The sequence below is a fragment of the Abrus precatorius genome, unplaced genomic scaffold (assembly GCF_003935025.1).
Source record: "Abrus precatorius isolate BTA unplaced genomic scaffold, Abrus_2018 Scaffold6, whole genome shotgun sequence".
In the NCBI taxonomy this organism is placed as follows: Eukaryota; Viridiplantae; Streptophyta; class Magnoliopsida; order Fabales; family Fabaceae; genus Abrus; species Abrus precatorius.
In genome coordinates this window covers 19,545,779-19,570,950 of record NW_020874406.1, presented here as the reverse complement: position 1 = coordinate 19,570,950, position 25,172 = coordinate 19,545,779, and the positions used below count along the sequence as shown (strand labels likewise).

At 30.7% G+C, this 25,172-nt stretch overlaps 2 protein-coding genes across 3 annotated transcripts; both read right to left on the bottom strand.

Moving 5' to 3' along the window:
- Window positions 1-175: 175 nt before the first annotated feature.
- LOC113868665 (protein NRT1/ PTR FAMILY 3.1) lies at window positions 176-4,878 on the bottom strand. The gene is made up of 4 exons (XM_027504464.1): window positions 4,684-4,878; window positions 4,323-4,540; window positions 2,916-3,475; window positions 176-1,252 (listed from the first exon to the last, which is right to left on the bottom strand). Exons 1-4 carry the CDS (start codon window positions 4,748-4,750, stop codon window positions 361-363), a joined length of 1,737 nt encoding a protein of 578 aa, XP_027360265.1. The 5' UTR covers window positions 4,751-4,878; the 3' UTR covers window positions 176-360.
- Window positions 4,879-11,645: 6,767 nt separating this feature from the next.
- LOC113868418 (ubiquitin receptor RAD23c-like) lies at window positions 11,646-21,429 on the bottom strand. 2 transcript variants are annotated; one of them, XM_027503978.1, is made up of 12 exons: window positions 21,187-21,429; window positions 19,992-20,153; window positions 17,175-17,228; window positions 14,497-14,564; window positions 14,312-14,383; window positions 14,004-14,181; window positions 13,638-13,787; window positions 13,486-13,554; window positions 13,353-13,400; window positions 13,156-13,265; window positions 12,973-13,051; window positions 11,646-11,978 (listed from the first exon to the last, which is right to left on the bottom strand). In XM_027503978.1, exons 1-12 carry the CDS (start codon window positions 21,250-21,252, stop codon window positions 11,859-11,861), a joined length of 1,176 nt encoding a protein of 391 aa, XP_027359779.1. In that variant the 5' UTR covers window positions 21,253-21,429; the 3' UTR covers window positions 11,646-11,858. The 2 variants fall into 2 exon arrangements, with proteins under 2 accessions (XP_027359779.1, XP_027359778.1); XM_027503977.1 differs by having other exon boundaries at window positions 11,684-11,978; window positions 14,497-14,573; window positions 21,187-21,415.
- Between the last annotated feature and the right edge of the window lie 3,743 nt (window positions 21,430-25,172).

The following is a 25,172-nucleotide window of genomic DNA, read 5'->3' as shown; positions in this document are numbered from 1 at the left end:
TAAAGTTTTGAGATTGAATATTGTATATGAAAAGAATCTTTATTGGGTAACATGACTGGTGGAATTGAATTGAGTTCCACGGTTATTGTTGACTTTATAGGTACAATTATCTGTTCTTAGACATTTTATCCTGTTTTCGTATATAAACATAATGTTAAATGAATGGAGAATGGTGTGATTTCAATAGTAACCATAATTATTTATAGTACATATATGTTAAACAAAGATACATGCTAATGGATACATTTCTTCTACTACTGTTTAGTGGTAATATTTTTTATGTATAGCGCATGGTCTCCTAGTCTTTACAAGCATGGTCACTGAAAAGGTGTGAAACTCAAAATCCCTACAACATTGCACTTAAACTGTGGTAGCGAGTTCTACTTGGTTCCCTTCTGAACTGCTATCCCCTTTATCATGATGGACCTGAATTGGCTTGTAAGTGTAAAATTTGGCGCAAAGTAAGTAGTAAATAAGATTGATAAATTGCAATATTGTGATGAGCCAGTAAAAGTATTCCAACTTCCCCTTGTTAAGATTGTTATCAGGGAGCCAATTTGATCCATTGGGCCCAGCAGTGAACTTATGGATCAAAGTAACCAAAAGGGTACTCACATAGTTACCAACAGAAATTGAGGTCCAAAAGAGCGCCATGGCAGTGCTCCTCATACTCTCTGGGGCCTGGTCATAAAAAAACTCTAAGTGCCCAATGGACATAAAGGCCTCAGCCATTCCATGAAGGCTATATTGTGGTACAAGCCAAAATACTGAGATTGGGATTGTGGCATGTGGGTGGTCAAAAAGCCCATGGTCTATAGCTGCATTCTTTCTCTTTATTTCAATGAACCCAGCAACTAATGTGGCAAAGGTTGAGATCACAAACCCAATACCCATTCTATGAAGGAAGCTGATGCCACGGTCCAGCCCAGTGAATTTACGAGCCACTTTGATGAAGACTCGGTCATAGAAGGCTGTTGTTGTGAGCATTGTGAGGATGGTGAAGACTGACATGGACCCTGCTGGGATTTGGAAGCTTTTGGTGAGGTGTCTATCCATGGTTTTTGCTTGTTGAAGAGAGAATGTGCTTTGTTGTGCATAGGCTGTTATTAGAAGAATGCCTGAGGCCCATATTGGGCCCATTCTTATTATGGACTTCAATTCCTCCACTCTATGGACTGTGTTTAGCTTCCATAAGTTGGGTGTTTTGCCATTGTCTTCTTCTTCTGTCACAATTGCTGCCTTGTCCAAAAATCTGGACCAAATTTCAATAGCAAATGGAAAAAAAGTGGTTAGTTAAGAAAAGGGAAGATCCCATTCACAATTTTCTCCTAGTCATTAAAAGCTGCATTTATAGAAATTAAGGGGCTTTCTAATTATGTTCTATTTTCCTCTATATAAAATACGAGTATTTTTAAAGAATGGCTTAATAAAAAAACAAAATTCTATTTGGTTACTGCTATTTTAAAAACAGTTTGAGATATTGAAAAAACAATACAAGAATTATAATACCCAAAAAAATGTTCAATTTTTATTTTAAAATAGTTGATAAAAACCCGCACCATCAAACATTTTTCAGATTGTTTGGTTTTCAAAAACTAATCTATACTTTAAAAAAGTTATCCAACACCTGAGATCTTTTTCACAACGTTGTTTGAATTAATAATATAAATGTAAACTTGATCCTTATTAATCATCATATTTCATTATTAAATTTAATGGCACTAAGAGTTTGTTTAGCAGATACGGTATGATGAAAAATGATAAAATTCGAGGGTTAGATAAAAGTGTAATATAATAAAAGTAAGATATAATAATATATTTTATATTTGATACATATCAAAATAAAAATTAGATAAATTTTATTATTTTATCTCTTTTCACCTTTAACCTAGCCTTTCTCGGAGAATAAAATTTATACTAAAGAGAAATATATAATAAACTTATTGTGTCATGTTAGTTCCACAAATGTTAAAAAACATATCTTATTACGTCCTTTCAACCTATTTATCAAATGAGCCTAACATAAAAGATATAAATTATTATAATCATAATTTCGAGAAGATAAATTGCACACTAATCATAACTAATTATTAAATGATAGGGTATACTCATTTTAATTCACTTTCTTTTATTAATTAAAAATATAAAATGTATTCTCTATTTAATGTAATAATGTTTAAATTTTAAATTGTAAAAAATATATTACTAACACTCCACTCAGAGGATAAATATGATATGGAACAAAAGGATATCACATGGACAAAATTGAAGGCTAACACAATGTCTAGCCAATGTTTGATAATTGATGAGGTGGGGACTAGAGAAACACATACAGGCACGACAGCTGAGAATGTTTTGTTTCTTAGCTGAGTGGTCGCCAATAATAGATGAAACAACAAAGGGGGTCGTCGAATAAACCAAAAACTATATTCATATAAATTCACGAGTAGACAATATGGACTGTGTGCACAGGACCAATGGCGTGATCATTGTCGAAGTGGTCAAAAACTCATGGCAAAACAAAATTAGTCTCCAATTATGACCCATAGAAATTAGAAAGTAGAACTGGAAAATAATTAGGCAAAACAAAAATCTACTACTTGACATTTACATGTCTACTGTCTGGATAACCAGAAAATTAATGACTGATTGACAGTGAGTGTACATTCTGAATTCAAAATACGATTAATCAATGATAGATTAAGTTGAAAAGAGAGATGAAGGAAATAAGTTACTAATGATCTTTCCCACGACCGACATAGCCCAAGAAATTAACCTATGATTGGTGGTGACCATTTTCAAAAATTTTAATATTCATGAACAACGAAACAACATTTTTCTAAAAATAAAAAACAAACCAATCATATGTATAACGATTAAAAGCATATTCAAGTAAAAGAAAAATAGAGACTCACTTCATCTGTTGAGAATGAAGAAGCTTCCCACCCGAGGAAATAGAGGCATCGAGTTCATCATTTTGGTATAGTAAACTATGATGTGACACATTTGGGATCTTTCTCTTGCGAAACGCAGCCACAGACACTTGAATCAATCGGGTAAACGGGCTCCCAGCCGGGTTCAAGTTGCGGTAAAGTGGGTACCCGACAATGAATGCAATAATGGAGATGAACATTGCAATGGTGGGAATTCCAAGGCCCAATCCCCATCCAATGTTATCTTGAATGTAAACAAGAACGGTCACAGCCACAAGAATGGATGCACCCATCACAAAATAGTACCAATTGAAGTAAGTCCATGTCCTTGTTGTTTGCTTTGGATCCGACTCATCAAACTGTTCAGCTCCGAATGCAACTACGCAGGGTCGGATCCCACCCGACCCGAGAGCCCCAAGAAGTAGTGAGACGTACAGCACTGCCAGCTGTCCACTACTTGCTTCTTTGCACACCTCTTCACCTTTGCATGGAGGTGGCCTTAGCTGTGGGAGCACTGCTGATAATGTCAAACTAATCATACCCTGATTAGTTAATCACACGAAAATGACAAATTAGAACAGTAACCTTAATTAACATGCATGTAAATGCATTTAATCGGCAAAGAAAAACATGTTATGTGGCACATGTTTTTATCAAAAAATTCAAAGAATCTACAGTGATTTTTTTAAAAAAAAATTAAATCGTTAATCAATCATATTAACGTCACGGGTTCAATTTGTTCACACATCCTCTGTGAGTTTGCGTCCATCCACTCTTTTCTCGTTCCATTGGACAAGAACTTCAAGTAATAAATCACCTTTTCAATCACAATCAAGACTTGAAATCTACTCCTAATTATGTTTTTTAATCTAAATCACCTTTTTAATTATAATCAAGATACGTAAATCTACAACTAATTTTATCAAATTTTTATTCTATCTTTAACCTCTAAATTTGATTAAGCGGCATCTATATATGTCTAATATATATTTAACTGCGTGTGGTCAGTGAGTTCTTATACATGTAGACCTCACGTAATAAACCATCCACACAATGCAGTAAATAGTTTTATATATTAAATAAGCTAGGATTACATGCAAAGAAATTCTATTCTTATTCACGTTCTTAATAATTTTTTTCTACAGTGTTAAGAAGGAGCAGTGATAAAAGAAAAGAAAAAGTGACGATAAATGATGTGATACAAACAAATCAATAAAATTTTAAAAACTATTATAAAAATATGATATAAAAGTAGAATAATTCATAGATACATAGACACACATCGACATGAACATCTAGAGGTTAAAATCTGTTCAAATTAAGAACTGTTGCTCAAGAGAAATGAATTAATTGATTAATTATTAGAAGTAGAAGGAAGAGGATGTTTACAATCTGGTATATAATGGAAGCACCGGTGATAGTCCAGAACTTTCCAGCATAAGAATCAGCAATGAAAGCACCAAGCAATGGTGTCAAGCTTGAAGTTCCACCAAAGTTGGTGAGGGTGTTAGCAGCTTTGGTTAGTGGCATATGAAGCTGTGTTGTCAAGTAGCTAATCATGTTTGTATTGAAACCCACCACGGCCAACTTCTCACAAACATCATTAGCTGCAGCAAAAATAATAATTAATTCAACAAATCTAAGGTTAAATGATTCAAAACCATATATTTGGAGTAGTGTTAGGACTTAGAAGGAACTATTCTTTTTTCTCTACATTTTAAATTATATATGTATATATTATGAAGCTTACCAAAGATGAAGGGCATTGTGATGAGCCCTCCCTTTTTCCTTCTGGCATGATTTTCATTCTGCTCCATATTTTCAAAACCCTATTGGTATTCAAGTATATGACATGGCCACAAAGTTATGTATTGTATTTATAGCCTGAGCTTGAGGTTTGGAGGATCTAAGCTTATCACAGCAATCACTTTGTCAAGCGTTCACACAACCACTTGAAGAGCTATGGCCACAAATAAGATATATATTTTTTGGATTATAAAATAATTTATTTTCACAAAGAGGTGTAGTATTCGAATAAAATCAAATTATAAATTCGATACAATGGTTGGCATGTATGGGACAAGAAAGTTTTGTCATATGTACCTTTTTTCTTTTCCAACTTGCAATGTATATACTGATATATGCTACAGATATTCAAATGATATATTTTTTTCTCTTCACTTACTCTACGCTCAAAAATGAAATTTCAATCTATAATTTTCAATGGATATTAGGTTAGATAATGAACTTCAATAGACATTGTTTTTTTTTATTATTATTATTGTTATTTTGTTTTCGGTGAGTTGGCCTCTAACATTATGGTACAATGATAGTATCTGAGAGAATACATGTATATCCTAATAACCTTTCTTTTTTCCATATTTATTCAACACAAAACGTCTACTTGTTCATTTTAATATTAAATTTTATATTCTATTAAAAATAATAGACAATTAATTTTAAAATATTATTAATTTTTAAATCTATATATTATTCATAATACATTCATTAAGTATTTTTTTCATTTATTAAAATTTATTACTATATAAAAAAGTAATATTTATATATATTGTACTCCTACCACAATAAACAACATGATTAAATATTAATATAATTTTTTTAATAAAATCTTTTAAACTATATATTTTTAATTTTTTCTATTGTAGTGGCAATGTTAGGCATATCATGAGGTTCCTCTTCCCTTCATCGTGTTTTTTTTTGCAGGTCAGTGATTTAAAATAGTTTCATCTTTTAACCAAACTTAACTAGTTAGTCTACTCATAGGGAGTCAAAACTTTTTGAACGAATAAAAAAGAAAAATAAAAGAGTCAGTACTATTTTTCAAGTCTAAGTTATATGTATCATTTATACATATCTATTTTCATGGATTATAAAATTTTGATTATGGTCATTCAAACAATTTGGATTATATTAATGAGTTGATAATATTAAAAATTTCAGATCGACAATGGCAAGATAAAGAGATATCATAAATTAAGTTTAAGTTTTGAGAATATTAAGGAATATTATTGTATTTTTATATTATAATTTTTTATTTTATAAAAAAATATTTTTTATAAAATATTTTTCTTAAAATCTTAATTATAAAATTATTAAAAATAGTCCTGAAAAAATTACTTTTTCAGAATATTTTTTTAAAATACTTGTACTAAATTTAAAAATTTAACATCTACAGTTTAAAGTTCTTATTTTTTTTAAAAATATCTCTCATCAGATGTCTCCTTAAATTAATCATCATCGATATACAATTAGTACTAATTTAAAGAGCCATGACACCATACACCCTAATTCAAAATATGATCCATCGCGCCTTATTCTCACGGTCGGGAGAGGCTTCGTACATTGCCAACATATTAGTTCTTAAAATTTTTATTTTTGAATAAATTTTCCGTTTTCTTAAATATTTTTTTAATTTTGATTCTTAGCTTTTTTGCTTCAAATTATATTTATTTTTAGTTATTATAACTAACATGATCTACTCAAAAGATGCCACATATCAACTTATAGTAAGATTAAAGATGATTAAAAACAATGTTAAAAAAATGATTAAAAATAAAATAATGTTTAACCGAAAAAATTCGTTTAACAACATTAAAATAAAATATTACCAAAACATAAATATATTTAAATCTATTAATTTTGATTAAGGATAAATGTCATTAAAGAAAAATATATAAAAGGGGTGGAATGAACATTTCTTGAAGAATACTTTTGCCATTCTATTTTTATTTCACAGTTTAATAAACTGAATTGTTTAAAACAGAACACTAGCTGTCCTCAAATCGTATATATTGTATGAAATATCAAAAGTGGGGATAAGTTTAATGAAGAAAGGATTAAATATATATGTTGAAAAGAGTGTACGTTTATATATTAATTATTAAAAAAGACTAAAATAAATTGAAGATGATTTTTGCAGCTATAAAGATAAAAATTGTGAAAATTTAAACCTTAAATAGGACCTTCCTCACATGAATAACTCGAATAGTTCATATTCTTTACCCCAAATAACCTGTGACACCGCTACAATGGTTTGTCTATTGAACCATCTTGTCATATTTTCTATCTTTAATTAAGAAAATTTGTCTTTATAAAAATGTTCTGACAAAAGGACAATGTAGTCATCAAAAGAAAAGCTAAAAAACTGTCTATTCATCGTGCTTGGAGACATCCAAGTAGGGGCTTTCTGGACAGTGGAGAACTGGAGCAAGTTTCATGGTAATTACCAACCTTTTCTTTTTATCCCCTTTGATACAAGAGCTTTCCTATATTCTTTTATTTATTTTAATAATTCTTTTATACTATAGTAATTAAAATATAATCAACATTTTTATCTAGTAATTAAAAAAATTATATATAAATGATATCTCTTAATCTATATATTTAATATTGAGATTGAAATTCAAAATCACTGTTAAAATTTTGACTGAATCAATCCACTTGTTAAGTGTGGGTGCAAGTGGGGCATGTAAGTAAGAATTGAAACCGAAACTCTTTTTGAATCAACACTGTTTGATTCCATTGAATTCAGCTAACAATCATTGTTATATCATAGTGGAGATTGACGAGGAAGTATATGTGGTATGGAAAGTGGCAGAGAGGGTTATATAAGTGACAATCTGGCATTGTGTTCATAGAATCACTTTGGAATGTCGGTTCTTAAAAGGATTTATAGAAAATATATCTTTTTGCCTGATTCAGATCCGAAATGATATTCATGTCACAGAGAGATAAGATTTATGGGCGGTTAGTGGACTGCAAAATTCATAGTACTGCTCAATCATTGATGTTTCCATCTTCGTTTACGTGAGAAGGACAAACTCGACAACCTCAAGAACTCCTCTTTAATTGCGTTTTGGCCATTCGCTTGGTAGGATTTACAGGTAACACTATTTCTTCACACTAATCTTTTTTAGATTCACCAAAGAGAGATTGATGCCTACTAATTCTAGATCTTTCAGTCAGATCGAGGGTTTGATTATAGCCTCTCCATTGTTTATCAAGATATTTGCTCATGTTTATTCCGATTCCTTTAATTGTGACTTAACTAAAGAAACTAGTTTTCAATCTAACATAATTTTATCCAATAAGATGTTTTACAGTAAAAATATCACAAAATTAAGCTGTGTGCTTAAATAATGACTGATAAATTAAGAATTAAACGCACACTAAACTTAAATTAATAATAATTTAAAAAGAGTGAAAGTTAATCAAATATTATTAATTGAAATTACAAAAAAATCAAATTAATAGTAATGACAAATAGATTAATTATAAAAAAAATAAGATAATAAAAAATTTATTTCAAAACATACAAGTAACCAAAAATATAATTAAACCAAACAATAAAAATAAATAAAAATTTCTCAAAATATACACTCTAACCCTCAAATATTTAACTTTACGTTTACACCCAAATGCACGTCATAAAAGTAGGCATCATCATAATTAATCTCACACATTTATTCATACAACAAATAAAAATAAAAATTAATCTCGCATCAATTTTATTTGAAATACAAACTAGAAGATCGAGCACAACTATGTCAAGGGATCAGAAGTTAAAAGCAACATAGTTGATATGACGGGCATCTACGAATCAATATTTATATCGTTGTATAATACAAAGTCAGATTCCCTTTGCACTATTTTCACTTTTTCTATCAAAGTCTCATCATAGAGAGGGAGTGAGAAAAAATATTCTCGCTAACTTATATAAGTGTGTAAACTTTTACAAATTGATTAAACTTCACTCTTGGAAGAATAGTTGCATGCTACATCATCAATAAGTGATAAGAAGAAACACTTTTAAAGTTTTTGAATTTATGAACAACAAAATCAATACATTTTTTTTTAAAGAATAAAACTAAAATTTACTATATTTACAAGAATTAAAAATATATTTTACTTTTAAAATAATTATTTGTAATTATAAAAAATATAAATATAATAAATGACTAGTTAATATCCATGTGAAAATCAGGAGAATAAACATGATATCAAAAAGCATATTTGATATATATTTAAATGAAATTGAATTTTCAAAAGTATAGGTAATCAGTATACTATTAATTAAAGGAACAAGAGATACCGATCAGTTATTAATAATTTTTAAATTTAATTTTAAAAGTTAAAATATATAAAATATGATGTTCTATTAAGTGAAAAAATGAATTTAAAGAGAAGAAACGTATATACTGCCTAATATATGACATTACCGTACTTACCTATACTCAACAAAATACTATACATAGAAGCAATTTGCTGAAATTAAAATTGATGCAAGAGTTTTGGTTATCCGACTCCGGTGATCCTCCCTTTCATGACACTCTTCCTCTGATTCACAAGAATCAAAAGCACATCAATCTGGACCAAAAGTTCAAAAATAAAATGAAATAAATCAGAAGCACAATTTTTGTCTGGCTTGTATTCGTGATTTTGAGTCTCAATTTGACCCCCTAAGGCTAAGTGGGGTTGGTTAGGTGGGGCGAAGAAAACGACTTGATGAACCCAATGGTCCTTTGAACTGACCATGATCAACCCACCATAGCTACATACACCTTCACGCTCTGATTTTGATGTTAGTGTCCTTGTCTTGTTGGGATTTTAATCATGTAATGTCACTTGTGAAAATGATATAGTTTGGGACCAAGAGAGTAGTGAATGATGGTCGCACTCTTGACATTAACCATCATGCGTGTCCTTTTAAACAGCATGTGAATTGAAAACATGGTCTTCTGAAATCGAGGTGACATCCCCCCCCTAGCTAAGATAATCTATATATATGGATCTGTGTTCTAGTTGTGACGCTTGTTATTGCACCATGCATTTGCATGTGGGAGTTGTGGACCTTTTGCAGAGAATTTTCGTGAGACAATTTAATTTTGTGCATATGAAAGCGAAAGAGATGGTTTATAAGAGTCATATCCAAACACGTATATATTAGGTTGTCATTTTAGTGTGTCGTTTAGAGGTTAGAATCTTTTCCAATTGCTAAGGAGAAGGCATGATAGTTCTCAGAGGACCCTTTTTATGTTTAGCAATTATGTTACTTCTTTGTATATTTCCTCCAACCGAGTTACACAAGAATCCAAAAAAATTTCCTTTTGATAAATCTCCCTTGCAACGAAAAAAACTATCTTGATAGTTGTGTGTGATCATGGTTTGCAAACTCAAACAAACAGGCCAATGATTCAGTTCCTTATGTCAATTCAATTTCAGAATGTATATTCACGGAACATTTACAAGGAAAAATGTTACTATTTCAAAACAACAAATGTATGTTCTCATAAAATGTTGATTTTCAATTAGAGGTTAAGAAAAGAAAGAAATACATTACTGTCAAATTTCACGTTTTTTAGTTTTTCAAAGTTTAAAATCAAATCTTAAATTCATACTACACAGATCATTTTCTATCTCTCAATTTAATTTGTTTTAGGATGAGGTAAAAGTAGAGAAAAAGGGAAGGGTGAAATTCTAGTGAATTTTTGACAATAAAAATATGATAATGATAGAATATGACAACAGTGATAATAAAATATAATAATCATAATAATAATAATAACAATAATAATTACAGTAGTAGTGATTACAATAATCATAATTATTGTTAGTAATTGAAATGAAAATAATAAAATAACTTATAATAATAGTAAAAATGATAATATGATAATTATTAATTCGTCATTGTAATGGCAATAATAGTAATATTAGTAATTATATGTCTATATTAAGAAATATAAGAAAGTTAAATGATTTTATCTTGTGACTAAAATGTTTTTAAAATTTTAAAAATCGAGATAAAATGGTTTAAATGGAAGTTAAAAGCTAATTCAAGTATACTTTATTTAAACATTATTTTAAAATACACGTTTTTATTTATACTTTTTTTACGTGCTTTTTATTTTAATCTCTTCAAACAATTTTTTTTTTTTTACTTTTAATTCCTATATTTTCACAAGTTTTTTTTTTAAATTTAATCTCTCATTAACCTAGCCACACCCAAAATAATTAAACAATAGTCTCTTGACCATATCATCATTTTACAGTCATCCTAACCTAAAAGTATATAAAAGCAAGAAAAACTAGAAATCAAAAGTAAAAAATGATTAAAAATTTAAAAAATAATAATAATCTAGAAAGAATAAATTTAAATATTTTAAATCAAATATTTTAAAGAAATTCATAAGCAATTAAAAATCACGTTTGCTGCGTCTACGATAAAAATGCTCAGTAACAACGTGTCTAGGTACTTCTTAGATGGAAAAACTATGGAAAAAATTACTTTGAAAAAATTTAAAGCATCTAGATTTTTAAGCAAATAAGAATAGTTTTAAGTACAGCACTCTAAATTTTATAAACCAACTTATACGTTTCAAAAAATTTATTTATCTCTTTTAAAAACAATTATTTTAAATTTGCTCTTATGATGTAATATCCGAGCACATAATTTTCATTAACATCAACTTTTCCAAAGAAAATTCCACTAAACTTTAAACCCAAATGTAAGAAATCTTTCAATTTGATTTGTAATTTGAAAACTCAACCTACCTAATTTTATATACTGAATTGCTAGAAACCAAATAATTTGAGAAAGGATTAAATTTAGATGCAGTACATAAGTGATCTTCGTGGTTTGAGAGCGCAAAACTCTCGAATTTATAGAACTCTATTTCATTCTTGCGGGCTAGTAAAACCTCAAAAATAAGGAGGTTTGAAAGATTATATATATATTGAGAAAAATTCTAAGAAAAGATGAGTTCATGGACAATAATTCGGTGATTAAAATATTCCTTGTCCATTCGAGACTTGTCATTATCAAACATTACCTCATTACATAACAAAGAGAAATAGCCATGAAGAGGAAACATAACAAATATTTGACAAATTGCAACAGAGATATAATTATTCATCATTAAACTCATGCATGTGATCTAAAAGGTAGTTGGCAGCCAGTTCCTCATTTTTGTTACAAGCGAAGTACACCTCCAACACAGTTGCACGATCAAAACCCATTGCTTCGAGCTGGAGCAGAAAACAAAGATAAAAAAAAACTCAAGGAAATTACAGAGGAACTTGTCAACAAGATATTTTCCCCGCTGTTCCTCAAAAACAGAAGGGCGCTGTTCTCTGTTTCTGCCTAAACTCACAAGTGGGACTTGATTTTTTTCCAAAAACCAAAAAAGGAATGGGTAATCCAAATCTATATAAATTATTAATATATGTGCGAACATGATAATAATACAACTCTCATCTTTACAACTTGTACGATTGTACCAGTGACTCCAGATAGGATAAAGAAGAGTTCGGATAGGCTGTCAACATAAATTATGTAAGCTAACATTACTATTAATAGACTTGGGGTGTGTTTTAATTTTAGTATTTGAAATCCAAAATCCCATTTTGATTTGAACTTTGAAGGATTTATTTTCCCTCAGACGCTGTGTCCGTGTTGTTCATTTTTCAGGCAAAACAAGTTCAGGTTCCATCCTCACGTTTTAACTGGCTCAACGGGTGCATTATGTTGCCTTTGCATTGAGTAAAATCCAGTGTACTTGTGCTAACAAAAATATCTTTTCAGCATATTATTTATATTAATTATTAAATATGAAAAACTGTATCTTTTTTAATAATTTTTATTATATATTTAAATGTTATTTTCATTAACACTATTCAAACAACATTCCTTATGTCAAAAATTACTTTTCAAGTAAATAATTAAATACAAACATAAATCCATTCAACGAAACCTACTTTTAATCAAAATCAATTTTGCAAACTCTAATCCAAACACATACAGAGTATTCATATCACATCCTATTATTGAATTATAGACTATCAAATAGCAGCAAAAAAGCAAAAGTACAGATGAAACCTATTAATGTAAGTAATATGGGATCCCATTCAGAATAAGCAGCTACTAGTTTAAAATGAAAATAATGTTTCTTATGTTCTAGAAGGTTCGGACAGGAAAACATCTATAAGTCTATGTTTTATACAGACAAGAAGATAAACTTACACGTTCAATTGCCTGCCGCTCCTCAGGGGTGACAGTCACAGCCTGTGGCATGGCCCCAGCCAGCTGTCCCAGTATATTCCTGAAGTATAATAACATCAAATTAAGCCAGTGGACATCTATTGATAGGTGAAAGAATAACAATGCAAAAAGAAAATCCCAGGACTATCATAGATTATCACTCACCCCTCACTGCCTTCAACAGGTTCATTAATCAGGCGAAGGAAGTCAACTTGATGCTCTTGAATCAATCTCATAAGATGAGGATTTTGTTTGCCAAGCTCTTGTAGCATAGGCTGCAAGAACAGTAAAATTCAGGGAACTAGGAAGGAGTAAATAAACAGAACATAAACTACCAAGTCAAAGAAGAAAACAAGAAAAACCTGCAATATTTGTGGATTAGCCTGCACCATAGCCCGCAAGGCTTGGAACTGACACAAGCACAATTGAAAAATCTAACTTAGATAAGCCTTGCAAGAACAAAATTAAGTGGTAGGTAAGAGATAGAGAGAATACCTGTTGACTGTTGCGCAGAAAATCTAAAGTGCCAGCACCAGCAGCGCCAGAACCAACATTAGGAAGTCCCTGTCACACAATATTAAGTACACCAAAATATCTCTAATTCCCTATGATTTTGCTTATAGATAAAAGACTACGTCGATAGCTACCTGGGGAAAGAGGTCTAAAGGATTAGCATTAGGTCCACTAGATGGAACCGATGTTGGTTGCGCTGCTTGTGGAGCAGCAGTTGGATTTGCAGGTTGTCCACTTGCAGGCACTCGAGTAACAGGTGGAGCTTCAGCTTGCTCTGGTATGCCCTAAAATTAAACAATATTTCGATAAAAAATGGTGCAAGACAGTATAATGCAAAAACCAACCACTAATCCAATGCTAACTTTCCATAAATTATGGAAGCAAAACCAAACTGTCAAAAAATCAGCCATTAATGTATAAACTAGAGAATCAACTTACCCAAAAAAAAGTAGACAAATATCAATAGGTAAAAAATTAAGCATATTCGAAAATTCACATACTGAATACAAATATTCAACAGCTCTCTCGGGATTGTTATAAGCAGCACGTAGGGCTCGGACAACAGTATCCCTATCCCAGCTTCCACCACCCATATCAAGGATTTGCTGAATTGTTTCCTCCAAGTTGCTTCCAGCAACGAGATTTGATGCTGCCTGCCCATATATATCAGACCCAGCCCTGTTTCAACAAAGTTTCCTTCAACAAGAAATTTAAAGGAGCCAACAGGAATTGAAAGATTATCCCACCTTCAAAATGTAAAAATTGCAATAAAGGTAAAATGTGCATTGAAATGATAAAAGAATCTTACACAGCGGGGCCTGAAGATAAGGGAGCAGGAGCTGCTGCAGGTGTAGCAGCTGGGGCAGTAACAGGTGGAGGCCTGTCAAAATGAAATGAAGTTACATATAGAATACACTTGACATCAAAATATTTATACCAGAAATATATCTTACAAATTGAAAGAGAAAATGTGATGGAAAAATCATGACTCACGTTGCCACTGTTGCAGCAGGAGCTTGAGGTGCAGAGGAAACAGAGGTTGAAGCAGGAGGTGCACTTGTCTGCATAATCTGACACAATAGTTAATATTTTTCACAAGATAAAAGCTAGGAATATAGTTTTTTTTTTTAATTATCATTTAATAAAATGTCAACTATATAACAATTTTCATTTTTTACCCTCTTTTTCCCCTCTGCCTTTTCATTACAATTTTTGTAATTAGAATAGATTATAGAATTAACAAGTAATAATACACATTGACTAAAAATACAGCTCAAACTATGCATGTCATGTTTACTACTTCAGCTGAAGCTATACTAATCACAATGAATTATAAGAGACATGGCTCAAGTCTTTAAGAAGAAAACAGAATGGACATAAAAAAAGAAAAAGCATTGCAAGTTGTCTCTGTGTCACTGACAATAAATGGTCTCAAGTTCATCAGTGTTTAATTAAAAAGCAGCCAATTAAGTGTAGCAAATTACTCATACAGATCAATGGCATAGGGGTCAATCAACTATAGAAAGATTAAAAACCAAAGAAAATGAATTACACCAAGGCCCACCTTCAATGTTTAATAAAAAGATTCTGCATTGAAAATGAATTTGCAGTTTTTGTTTAAAAAACAGAATACAAGTTTACGAGGAGAAAAAAGTTTAATACATTCAGCACACAGGCAGTCACTAAATGTATTTGGATTACTTATCCAAAACATTATCCCTTAGTGGTGCTTTATTTGTATATTAAATTAGTTTTCCCTGATATACTTTCAATACTAAAAATTGAATTCCTTTCAAACAAAATAAACCGAATGCCAAATTCTTCAGTTTCAAACATTCTAACTCTAACAAAACTTGAGAACAAGTCATTTATCGTTGTCAAAGTCATGACTCAACTTGTAGACTTGTGCCAGTTTACATTTCTAGAGAGGAAAAACGAGTAGAACCACAATCAAGCTTTTTTCCATGTAAACTCAAGTGGACTTCGGAAGATTCACACAAAAATGAGGGTTTTCTCATCAAGCGAATGAGTCTGTCACTTAGCAAGCCAATGAGGTGAACCTAGGGTGCATTTAGGTAAACAACTTAAGCATTAATTCAATAATCTCTTGTCCCAGGAGGGTTTATTACATAAATCTGATCATGAATCTTATTATAATAAGTTAAAGAGACCTTATTTTGATAAGATACCCCAAGAACTTCATTGAATTTAGTTAAAAAGAGCTTGAGTCATAAGTTCCTCATAAACTCTTCCAAACACCCTATTAGAGCCCTCACTATTTGGTAGTTTTGAACCTTGTGATTTGGAAATTTGTCCAACAATTTTGAATGTATTGTGATTTGTTTGCTTACTCAGCCGTGAAACTACATTGTATTTGTCAATTTATCTGAGTTTTAATTGTTACGATCTGCTTGTATACTAAGCTATGAACCCCTCTTGGTCTGGTTAATTGGTTTTTACACAATAAATGATTCTGGAATGTTGAATATTTATTATGTATATGGTATTAAATTCTGTTTGTACTGGATAAACCCTTACAAGTTTCCAATTCGTGTCTACACTAGTTTACATAGATTATTAGACTCTCGAGTTTAACAATCTTATAGATTAGGCCATTACAGCTGTGCCCTGACCGGTGACAAAGTCACAAACTCATTGCTACAGCGGACCAAGTGCATACAAAGTGGGGAACAATCGCATCACAGACCATCTTCATGCCATTAAGAACAACCCAACAACATGAACCAGAAGTCAACTATTTGTGGTCATTGTTCCTATTTTCCCTCACGATGTTTTATTGCTTTATTCTAAGCATGTATTGAAATTTCATAAATTGCATAACGAGAAAATTTTGCACTTTTCCTCGCCCATGATTTCCTCAGCTTTTCATTTCATTACTGCCAACAATTTTTATACTCAATTTGTGAAAAATAAAAATAGTACTTAATAGCATAATCTTTTTCCCCTTCATTATTAAGCCCTTGATCAATAATTTCTTGCTAAATTGCTTTTATACAAGAGAAATAAACAATAAACATGTTTTTAATAATTGTTTATTCATGGTTTTAACCTGTACTGTTATACTTTCCTACTGTGGCTTGCTTTATTGTGAAGTTGGGATGTCAAATATCTATTATATATATGTTATTAAATTATGTTTGGATACTACAATATTTTTAAAATTTTATCGTACTAAGTAAAACTCTTATTTTACAAGTTTATTCAGGGAAGACTTCATGAGTTTATGTAGACTCACATTTGACAACCTTGATCAGAACATTGACAAGCTTATTTGTTTTTCCCGTTTTTTTTTATAAAATAACAAGCTTACTTTTCTTTGGAAGCAAAATTAAGGCTTCACATATTTGACAAACAAACACCAGTAATAGATGAGGAAAACCAAAAATAACAACATACACCAATTGAAGACACTGTTTTCTTTTAGCAGGGTAGGGGATGCTTGCATCCATTATAAGTTTAGTTCAGATACACCAACAAAAATTAATGTGATCACATTTTCCACTGTATCATTTTTATTCATTTATTTTATTAGATTTTAATTTAAATTGCCAAAACAGAACAATATTCCAATCAAGGAGTGGAAGAGCCCCGGAAAAGATAATAGCCAAATAATAGTAATATTAAAAGCAATGTATAGTATATTCTCTCACCTTAGCTGAAGGTGCAGTTGAAGTAGTAGATCCTTCACCAGATGAGCTCTTAGTCTAGCATGTTTTGAGCAGTAATAATTTAGTACTTAATAAATTAATATATATTAAGAATTTAGAGAAGTGTGTGTGTGAGAGAGAGAGATAAATATTAAGAATTTAAAGAAGTAACATTGATTTCTAATTGAGTTAACTCAATAGAAACAATTCCAAACATTTTAGGGCACAAGCGTTGCTTCGAGCTGTAATCACTTGCAATGAGAAGATAATAAAGTCAAATGGAAAAAAGTATTCATGTGCCCAACATTCAAGGCATTCAACAAGTCAAAAATTTAATAGAGTGGAATACACACGCGGCGTAAGTTGTAGAAAAGTTCCCATGATTGTCTAAAGAAAGATTGAACAACATTTATGAGTAGATATTAACTTCTGTCCTTTGGCTGTATAGAAAGATTTTCTTCCCCATATCTCTTAATATTCTTTCTTTAAATAATGAAAGAAACTTGACACAACATTAGTGAAGATGAATAAAGCTTTAAAGAGGAAAAATACAAGATTGGAAATTGGGATATACATTTTTAACCAAGGATAAAAAAGGTTTTTACAGTAACAACAAAGTTCATGGACTCATTTAGGAAAATGAAGTCTAAACAACACAGAACTAAAGAATTGATTTTTCATGTTTATGTGCTTAGATAAAATTGATTGGAATTTGCTTACAATGGTTTAAACACAAATTTAATAAAAAATACCAGCAGTTAAACCTCACATAACTCGGTACAATCTCACATTGTCAGGATCATGAACTCTAGTATGACTTACATTCAAGCGTAGAGGCTTCTCTTGCTTCTTAGTAAGTCTTTATGGTTTTAACTAGAGCTCAGAGGTAACTCCCATCAAACCCACTTTAGGGTGTTATTGCAGTTCTTCTTTATAGGTTTCCTTTCAACAGTTTTGCACCTTGTTGATGTACACCAAACTCTATCCTAAGTTTCAATCACAGTTCTTTTGTGTATAAAGGTAATTATGGATTCATTGTCTATCTAGGTCAAAACTCAAATGTCCTTTGAACACAATTTTTTGACTTGCAAGTGTTTTGCAGTTTTAATTTGAAGTTAATGAATAGGGTATTAGACTAGGAAGCATGGATTTGATATGGGACACAAATACGATACAATGGACAGAAAAATATGACAAATTTTAAAAAGCATAGAACACAATGCGGCTAAAATACAATTGATAAAATTAGTCTTCAATCAATATACTGGTTTTCTACCCAAGGGCACATAATAAGAACCAATGTATAATAAGATTTTGTTGAAAAATGTTGCATTTATTGTTATTATTACATTGAATTCTATGATATTATGTTATTTCCACAATAGTCAATAGTGGCCACTTTCACGGCAGGGCAGAGCAGATCTGCGCCATTATTCAATGTAGCTGGCAAATCGCAGCCAAAATCATGGAAAATTGCGGAGTGTAGCGGCCACTATTTGATGCACGAAAGAAGTATCAATCTACCCTTGTTTCATAACATTATAAGGCTTTTAAGGGGAGGAACTTTGGTCCCCCTTTACATTGTCAATTTCTGCATGTCATTGTATCATTCGAACTTAATACTCTTAAACCCTAAGTGCTGCCATTCATCACCATCTTTGGCAAATTTTGCTTCATCCAACAAGCTTCACGGTAGCCGACATCCTTTTCCGACCAAGTTCTGGTTATCTTCATCTTCAATGAGACCTACTCATCTCTGACGTGATCCATTGTGAAGGCTACTTTCCATACACTATATCCAGCCAAGTTGTAGTCATCTTCTTCATTTCCAGCAAGACCCACACATTTTCCAACGAGATCACCTGGCGTTGGGGGCATTTTCCAGTGAGATCACTCTGTTTTTTCTATTTTTCATCTTTGTTCTGTTTTGACTTCTGAGAACCCCTCCAAACGATTGAAATATAAAATCTCCAACATATATATGTGTAGCATAATCTAGATTTAGTGTATTTTAAATTTTCAGAATAGCAGTCATCTTGCTATCCGCTATTCCGCTATATCGTTTTAGGGGTCGACTGCTCCTCGATGCTATATGGGATCGACTACTATGGTTATTTTCAATTAGAGCTTACTATGTGCCCAGGCATACGTTAGAAAAACCGATTAAAATAAAATAAGAATTTCAAATCACTAGAGCATTTATGTTTCAAAAAATATGAACCACTATAGATATAATAAAATGTTAAAATTATCTAATAATTGTAGCATCCAACTAGCATTGGTACAAAAATATTTTAAAAAGAAAAAATTTATAAAAATGCGTCAAAAAGTATTCAAAGTGGCCACAAAGTGTCAAACATGAATATGTTCCAATATGATTATTATACTATACAGCTATTATTTAGAAGAGTTTGTGCTTTGTAGCCATTTAAGTGCTTGTGAGATGCATTAAATGGGACTGAGATTGAAGGATGGTCTTGGTCATGCATTTGCTTACAGCTCCCGTTACCCTTTACTAATACACCCGAAGCATGCACACATTGTCTTTACTAAGAAGCACCATATATCCAGAAAAACAAGTACTGTACTATCAATCTTGGTCACTCCAAATTCTATTCTATTTTTCAATTACCACCATCTCAGATTCAAAACACCAAATAACTAATAGACCCTAAACATAACCCAAGCAAATAATAATACAAAAAGTAGTTTATAAAGTTTAAACAACTGTTGTGCAACCAAATAATTGAATATATTTTGCCAGTACAGAGATGAATGTAATTTTCAAAAAAGGAATAAATAAATAAACGAAAATTTTACCTTTGATAGCATAATTACAATAAAACTATTTTCAGCTACTTTATTTTCCTCCAAAGTGGTACCATCCTTTAGAACTTTCCCTTGATGAATAAGCATTTGCTGTGCAGCAGGATAGACATCTGCACCCTGAACAGTTTCTATATTTTTCTTTACTTCAGAAAGCTGAAAAAACCATCCACAAAAAACCAAATATTACAAATTAATTACTGTAGTTCAGAAAGAACACAATGTGGTAGAAAGATATAAAGAGAGAATTCCAAAAACACACAATTAAAGGATGGACTGACAACTATCATCCTCATTTTAAGTTTCACTCTTCTAACGCGAAGATTGTACTTTAGAGAAAAGTGAAAACTTATAGCTGTAACAAATCAAAAGTAGATTTAAATAATTTCATGGTTTGCTACACATCTATACACATTTTCATGAAAATCTCGACCATTTGTTTTTCAATAAACAGCTATAACTCCATAAGTTTCCCTTGAGGTGCAACCTGAACTTTAGAGAAGCCAAATTCCTTCAATTCGGTCATCTGGGATGGTTTAACAGCAAGCTGCCTCAAAGTCATAACAAAGTAAATTCCAAAAGTTCATAGTCCAATTAGTTATTGATCCAATTGTGTGATGTAGTAATCAGTTATACGCAAATAATATGATCCCAGTGACAATGAGATCCAATAGCAATCAAAACCAATAATAATCCAGATCTTTCATGCATGGTCTGAATTTCCCAAAAAGTAAAGTTCCAAACAATGTGAAACTCAAATTTATTTATTATCGCGCATCAAACATCAGGAAGCACTTAGCCACTACTGGACTTACACTCTTGCTCTTACCTATTTTCCCACGAAGAATGAAACAGAAAAATTAAACATATAACAAATACGTAACCAGTTAATGTTCCCACCCACCACCCATGTTAATTCAAAGAAAAAGGAAACACAATGTAAGCAATTCAGAACCAAAATTATATATTCAATTTCCAAAGAGATAAAAAATTAAACGGGGAATTGTAAATTGCCATCAATGACAATCAATAAAAATAGAATAACTGGGGCATTAAAACCCTAGTTAACCCTCGAATTCGGGGCTTCTGCTGACAAAATCGAAGTGCAAAACCCAATTCACGGAAGAAAAAAACGGGACAAGTTCCGATCGAAATTTTAATTGAACAAGGAGATTGGTGGAGAGCGAACCGTGTCTGAGGGGTTCACTTCAATTTCGAAGTGCGTTCCTTTCAGAGTCTTCACGAAAATCTTCATCTTCGACGCTTTCGCCGGTGCTCGATCGCCGACTGAACAGCCTCGGGAATCTCGCCGGCGAGGCTTTGTTCCCCCGATCCGAAAAGGGGTTTTGTGCCCTAACCAAACGACGATGCCACAGAGAGAGAAAGTAACTGAATGCCCCTAAACGACCGTGAGCAAAATCTCGTTTTATTTGAAAGGTGAAACACAAAATCTCGTTTCATTTATATAGGGACTTGTTGGGAGATCGATGCCACGCGCCATTTTAGAGTTGTGATCCACGCAGCGACACGGGCTCTATGTACTGGCGTGGACAGTGGCATGCGCAAGTGATGTTTACGTGAAAGTAGGTGAATGGAAACTTGGGTTAGTTTGAGAACAATTTTTATATAATTTGTAATTACAAATTCTTAAATATTTTTCATTTCTTTAAGATAAGTATTTCTTTAATTTAAATAATTGTTTTTATATTAAAAATTTTCCTTTTAATTTAATATTAATTTTATTTTTTTATAATTTATTTTTTAAAAACTTATCTCTTTATTTAATTTTATTTTATCGTTAAAATATTTATCGACCTTTGTATACAATTTACGAATTCAGTTTCTTAAATAAGACCACCTTTAAAAATTTCTTAAATAGGAGTACTTTTAAAATTGTTTAATTAAAAAATTACATCTTTTAGAAATAATAATTGATTTTTTTAATGTTTAAAATTCATTGAATTTTAAAATAGTCATAAAATGTATTTTCAATAATTTATTTTTGTACTATTTTTTTCACTTGATTTATTTCTCTTTGTTTTTATCAGAAATGGGAAATGGAACAAGATGAACGAACTAATTGTGGAAGTGAAGAAAGATGAATGAAAAGAAGGAAATGAACAATAAGGGAAAAAGAAGATGAACTTCAAAACAAAAAAGAAAAATGGAAAAAATTGCTTTTGAGAAAAAAACGATATAACCTTATTTTAGAACCAAAGCTCTGATAACCAAATGATGGAACAGAGAAAAGTTACAAACCTCTGAAACCCACAAAAACTTGAGTATGCTCACCCCAAGAATGCTAGGATTCAGGTTTGTTGATCCACTTGAACCCTTGAGTATAAGAAACAATGAACCAAAGCGTTAAAGACGCCATAAGGATGATCAAGTTGATGTGTCAAGAAAGTTCAATGAGGAACGAAAGATAAAAATTCTAAAATTGCACAAACAAATTGGTTGATTATTAAACATCCTTTTTAGCCCAAAATAACCTAATTAAGCTTGAATTAAGTCAGCCCACGCTTAGTGTATGAACCGAGCTCCTTAATTTGAGTTGTTATGGCCGCAAACTCCTTTAACTAATCCTTCTTTAACCCAAATAAAATTAATTTTATCAGATTATATATTTTTATTAATATTATCATTAATTATCTTTATTATAAACTCATAGTTATAATAAACATCAAAATATCCTCTACATCAATAAAAATCAAAAGACTGAGCAACATTTACAGAAAATTTACCCCCCAAAAAAAAAAATAAAAGAGTAAATTGAGAAGTAATATTAAATAAAAAGACATGTTAAAATACAAATCAAAATTCAAATTCATATATATATATAGAGTTGAAAGACTAATTTCATTAACACTACTTATAATGTCGCCGGGTACAACAGGGATTACTCAGTTTTATTTATCTTTTAAAATTTAAATTCACCTTTGTCCGAAAGAAAACAATAATTTGGGTGGGTAACCTCACAAAACAGATGTAAGTCAAGAAATGATTCCGATAACTTGTTTTCATGTCTTTCTTTTACGATTTTATTAATCTTTTAAGATTAAATTTAAATATTTAAAAGTAATACTTTGTTATTAAACACATTATTATATTAAAATATAAAATTTAATAATTTCTATAATATTTTAAAGATTAAAAAAATATTATATGTACTTCAAATATAAAATAATTATTACCGTTAATATGTTAACACCTTTAATAATGTTTTTAATTTTATAAAATTATTATTAAAATGTCAAAGGATACTTGTGTCATTTTAAAAAATCAACCTTGAACCCAAATGTAACTACGTAAGCGTATGTTTGCTTCTGCATCGCTGCTGGTAGACGTGCGTAATTCTATTATTGTAACAATTGTGTGTAATATCTATCGTGACATTGGAGTAGCTGAGTTTAAATTAAGAGTACAAGGATTTGTTTGATTTAGTTTTAATTTTTATATTTTAAAAATTATATTTTAAAATAATTTTATAAAACTTTTTTTAAAAAATAAAATAAAATAAATTTTGTTTGATAATTTAGTTTTTAAAATTATTTTTAGTTAGACTTTTGTTAATTTTAAAAAGAAAAATAGAAAAATAAAAATACTTAAATAACAATAATGTTTTTCAGTTTTAAAAATTAAAAATAAAAATTATTTATAAAATTTACATTAACAAACAAAATTTTCTATTTTTTAATTTTAAAAATTAAAAGCTCTATTTAAAAAAAAATCAAATAAGCTCGTCTATCAAACACTAATCCAAACATAGGCTAGATATGCTGCTGTTAACCCCAGTTGCAACTTGGTTTATTACAAGCAATCTATATATTACCCACAACGACAATACACTGTCAACTTTAGTTATTGTTCCGTCTCTCACCTTGAATTTGATATTAAACACAAATTTATTGTTTTTAAATGTTTAAACTTAATATCTCTCGCTGGGCCATTTATTTTTATTTTTAAACATATTTTAAAATGTTAGTACTATAAAAAGATGATTAAAATTGCAGACACAAGACAGGGATATCTATATATATATATATATATATATATAAGAAAAAAGAAATTTCCATAAAGCAGACATTAACAATTGGAACCGCTGAATGGCGCAGGCTTGGGCACGGAATTCAGATCCAACCTCAAATTATTACGATCCGTGACCTCACTCGAGTGAAATTCAACGGCTCCGTCGCCCTTGAACTGGAAGTCTTCTGCCTCGAACGACGGTTTCCACGCGCTGTTGGACGCCGTGATCTTACGGCGGCGCAACGCATCGTCTTTCTGGAAATGCTTCACTGCCACGTGTATCCTTCTTAAAATGGCGAAGAACTCTTCGATCTCCGTTTCCTCTTCTTCCTGGCTCGTCTTCCGCTCTTTATTTTTATTCTGCGTATCGCTTTCTCGTTTCCTCTTTTCTTGGTTCATCTGGAAACGCCGTCGTACCGTTGACGCTAGTTTATGCATAAGTGGGTTTATATAGAAAGGGAGGGTTCGTGAATGGGCATTGATGATATCACTTGTATGATGTCAGAAACGGTGACTTTCCTGAGAAAACCAAATTGGTTTTGGCAAAAGGGGAGGAAATACTCCTTACCCTCCACAAACTACACCTAATACTAATTAGTTAGACTCATATATTTGAAAAAGCATTTTATATATTTTTAAATTGATAATTATAATTATTTAATATTTTAAAAATGAAAAATAAGTATATTTAATATAATATTAATTATTATGATTATTATTCTAAGTATGAAAAGACAAAATACTTTCGTCGGTCAACGGTCAAAGATGGAGATCACCGACACTGTGTCAACAATTTCCTGCCTATGTATTATATTTTATCTTATTGCTCCTGCCGCTCACTCACATGTTTTTTTAATATAATTCTTTTTATTAATTAAAATTATAAAAATATTAAATAAAAAATAACCAATTCAAATTTTTATAATCATATATTTTTTATTTTAAATTAAAAATATATATTTTCTGTTAAAAATTGTAAAGTCTATCAGTTTTTTTTTCAAATTTTATGTTATTCTTAAATATTTATTTCATGATTTTTCAGTTAACTATGATAAATTTATTTTTGACAGTAAAATGCATTTTACTTTTTATCACAATCATATATGTAAAATATATTTTTTATATTTATTATTATATCATATTTAA

Coding starts and splice junctions, on each gene's coding strand:
- LOC113868665 (XM_027504464.1), bottom strand. CDS start 4,750: ATGGAGCAGAATGAAAATCATGCCAGAAGGAAAAAGGGAGGGCTCATC. Junction 4,541..4,683: donor CACAATGCCCTTCATCTTTG/GTAAGCTTCATA, acceptor TTTTTGCTGCAG/CTAATGATGTTTGTGAGAAG. Junction 3,476..4,322: donor CTTCCATTATATACCAGATT/GTAAACATCCTC, acceptor TTAACTAATCAG/GGTATGATTAGTTTGACATT.
- LOC113868418 (XM_027503977.1), bottom strand. CDS start 21,252: ATGAAGATTTTCGTGAAGACTCTGAAAGGAACGCACTTCGAAATTGAA. Junction 13,555..13,637: donor CTTTAGACCTCTTTCCCCAG/GTAGCTATCGAC, acceptor ATTGTGTGACAG/GGACTTCCTAATGTTGGTTC. Junction 13,266..13,352: donor CTAATCCACAAATATTGCAG/GTTTTTCTTGTT, acceptor CTGTTCTTGCAG/CCTATGCTACAAGAGCTTGG.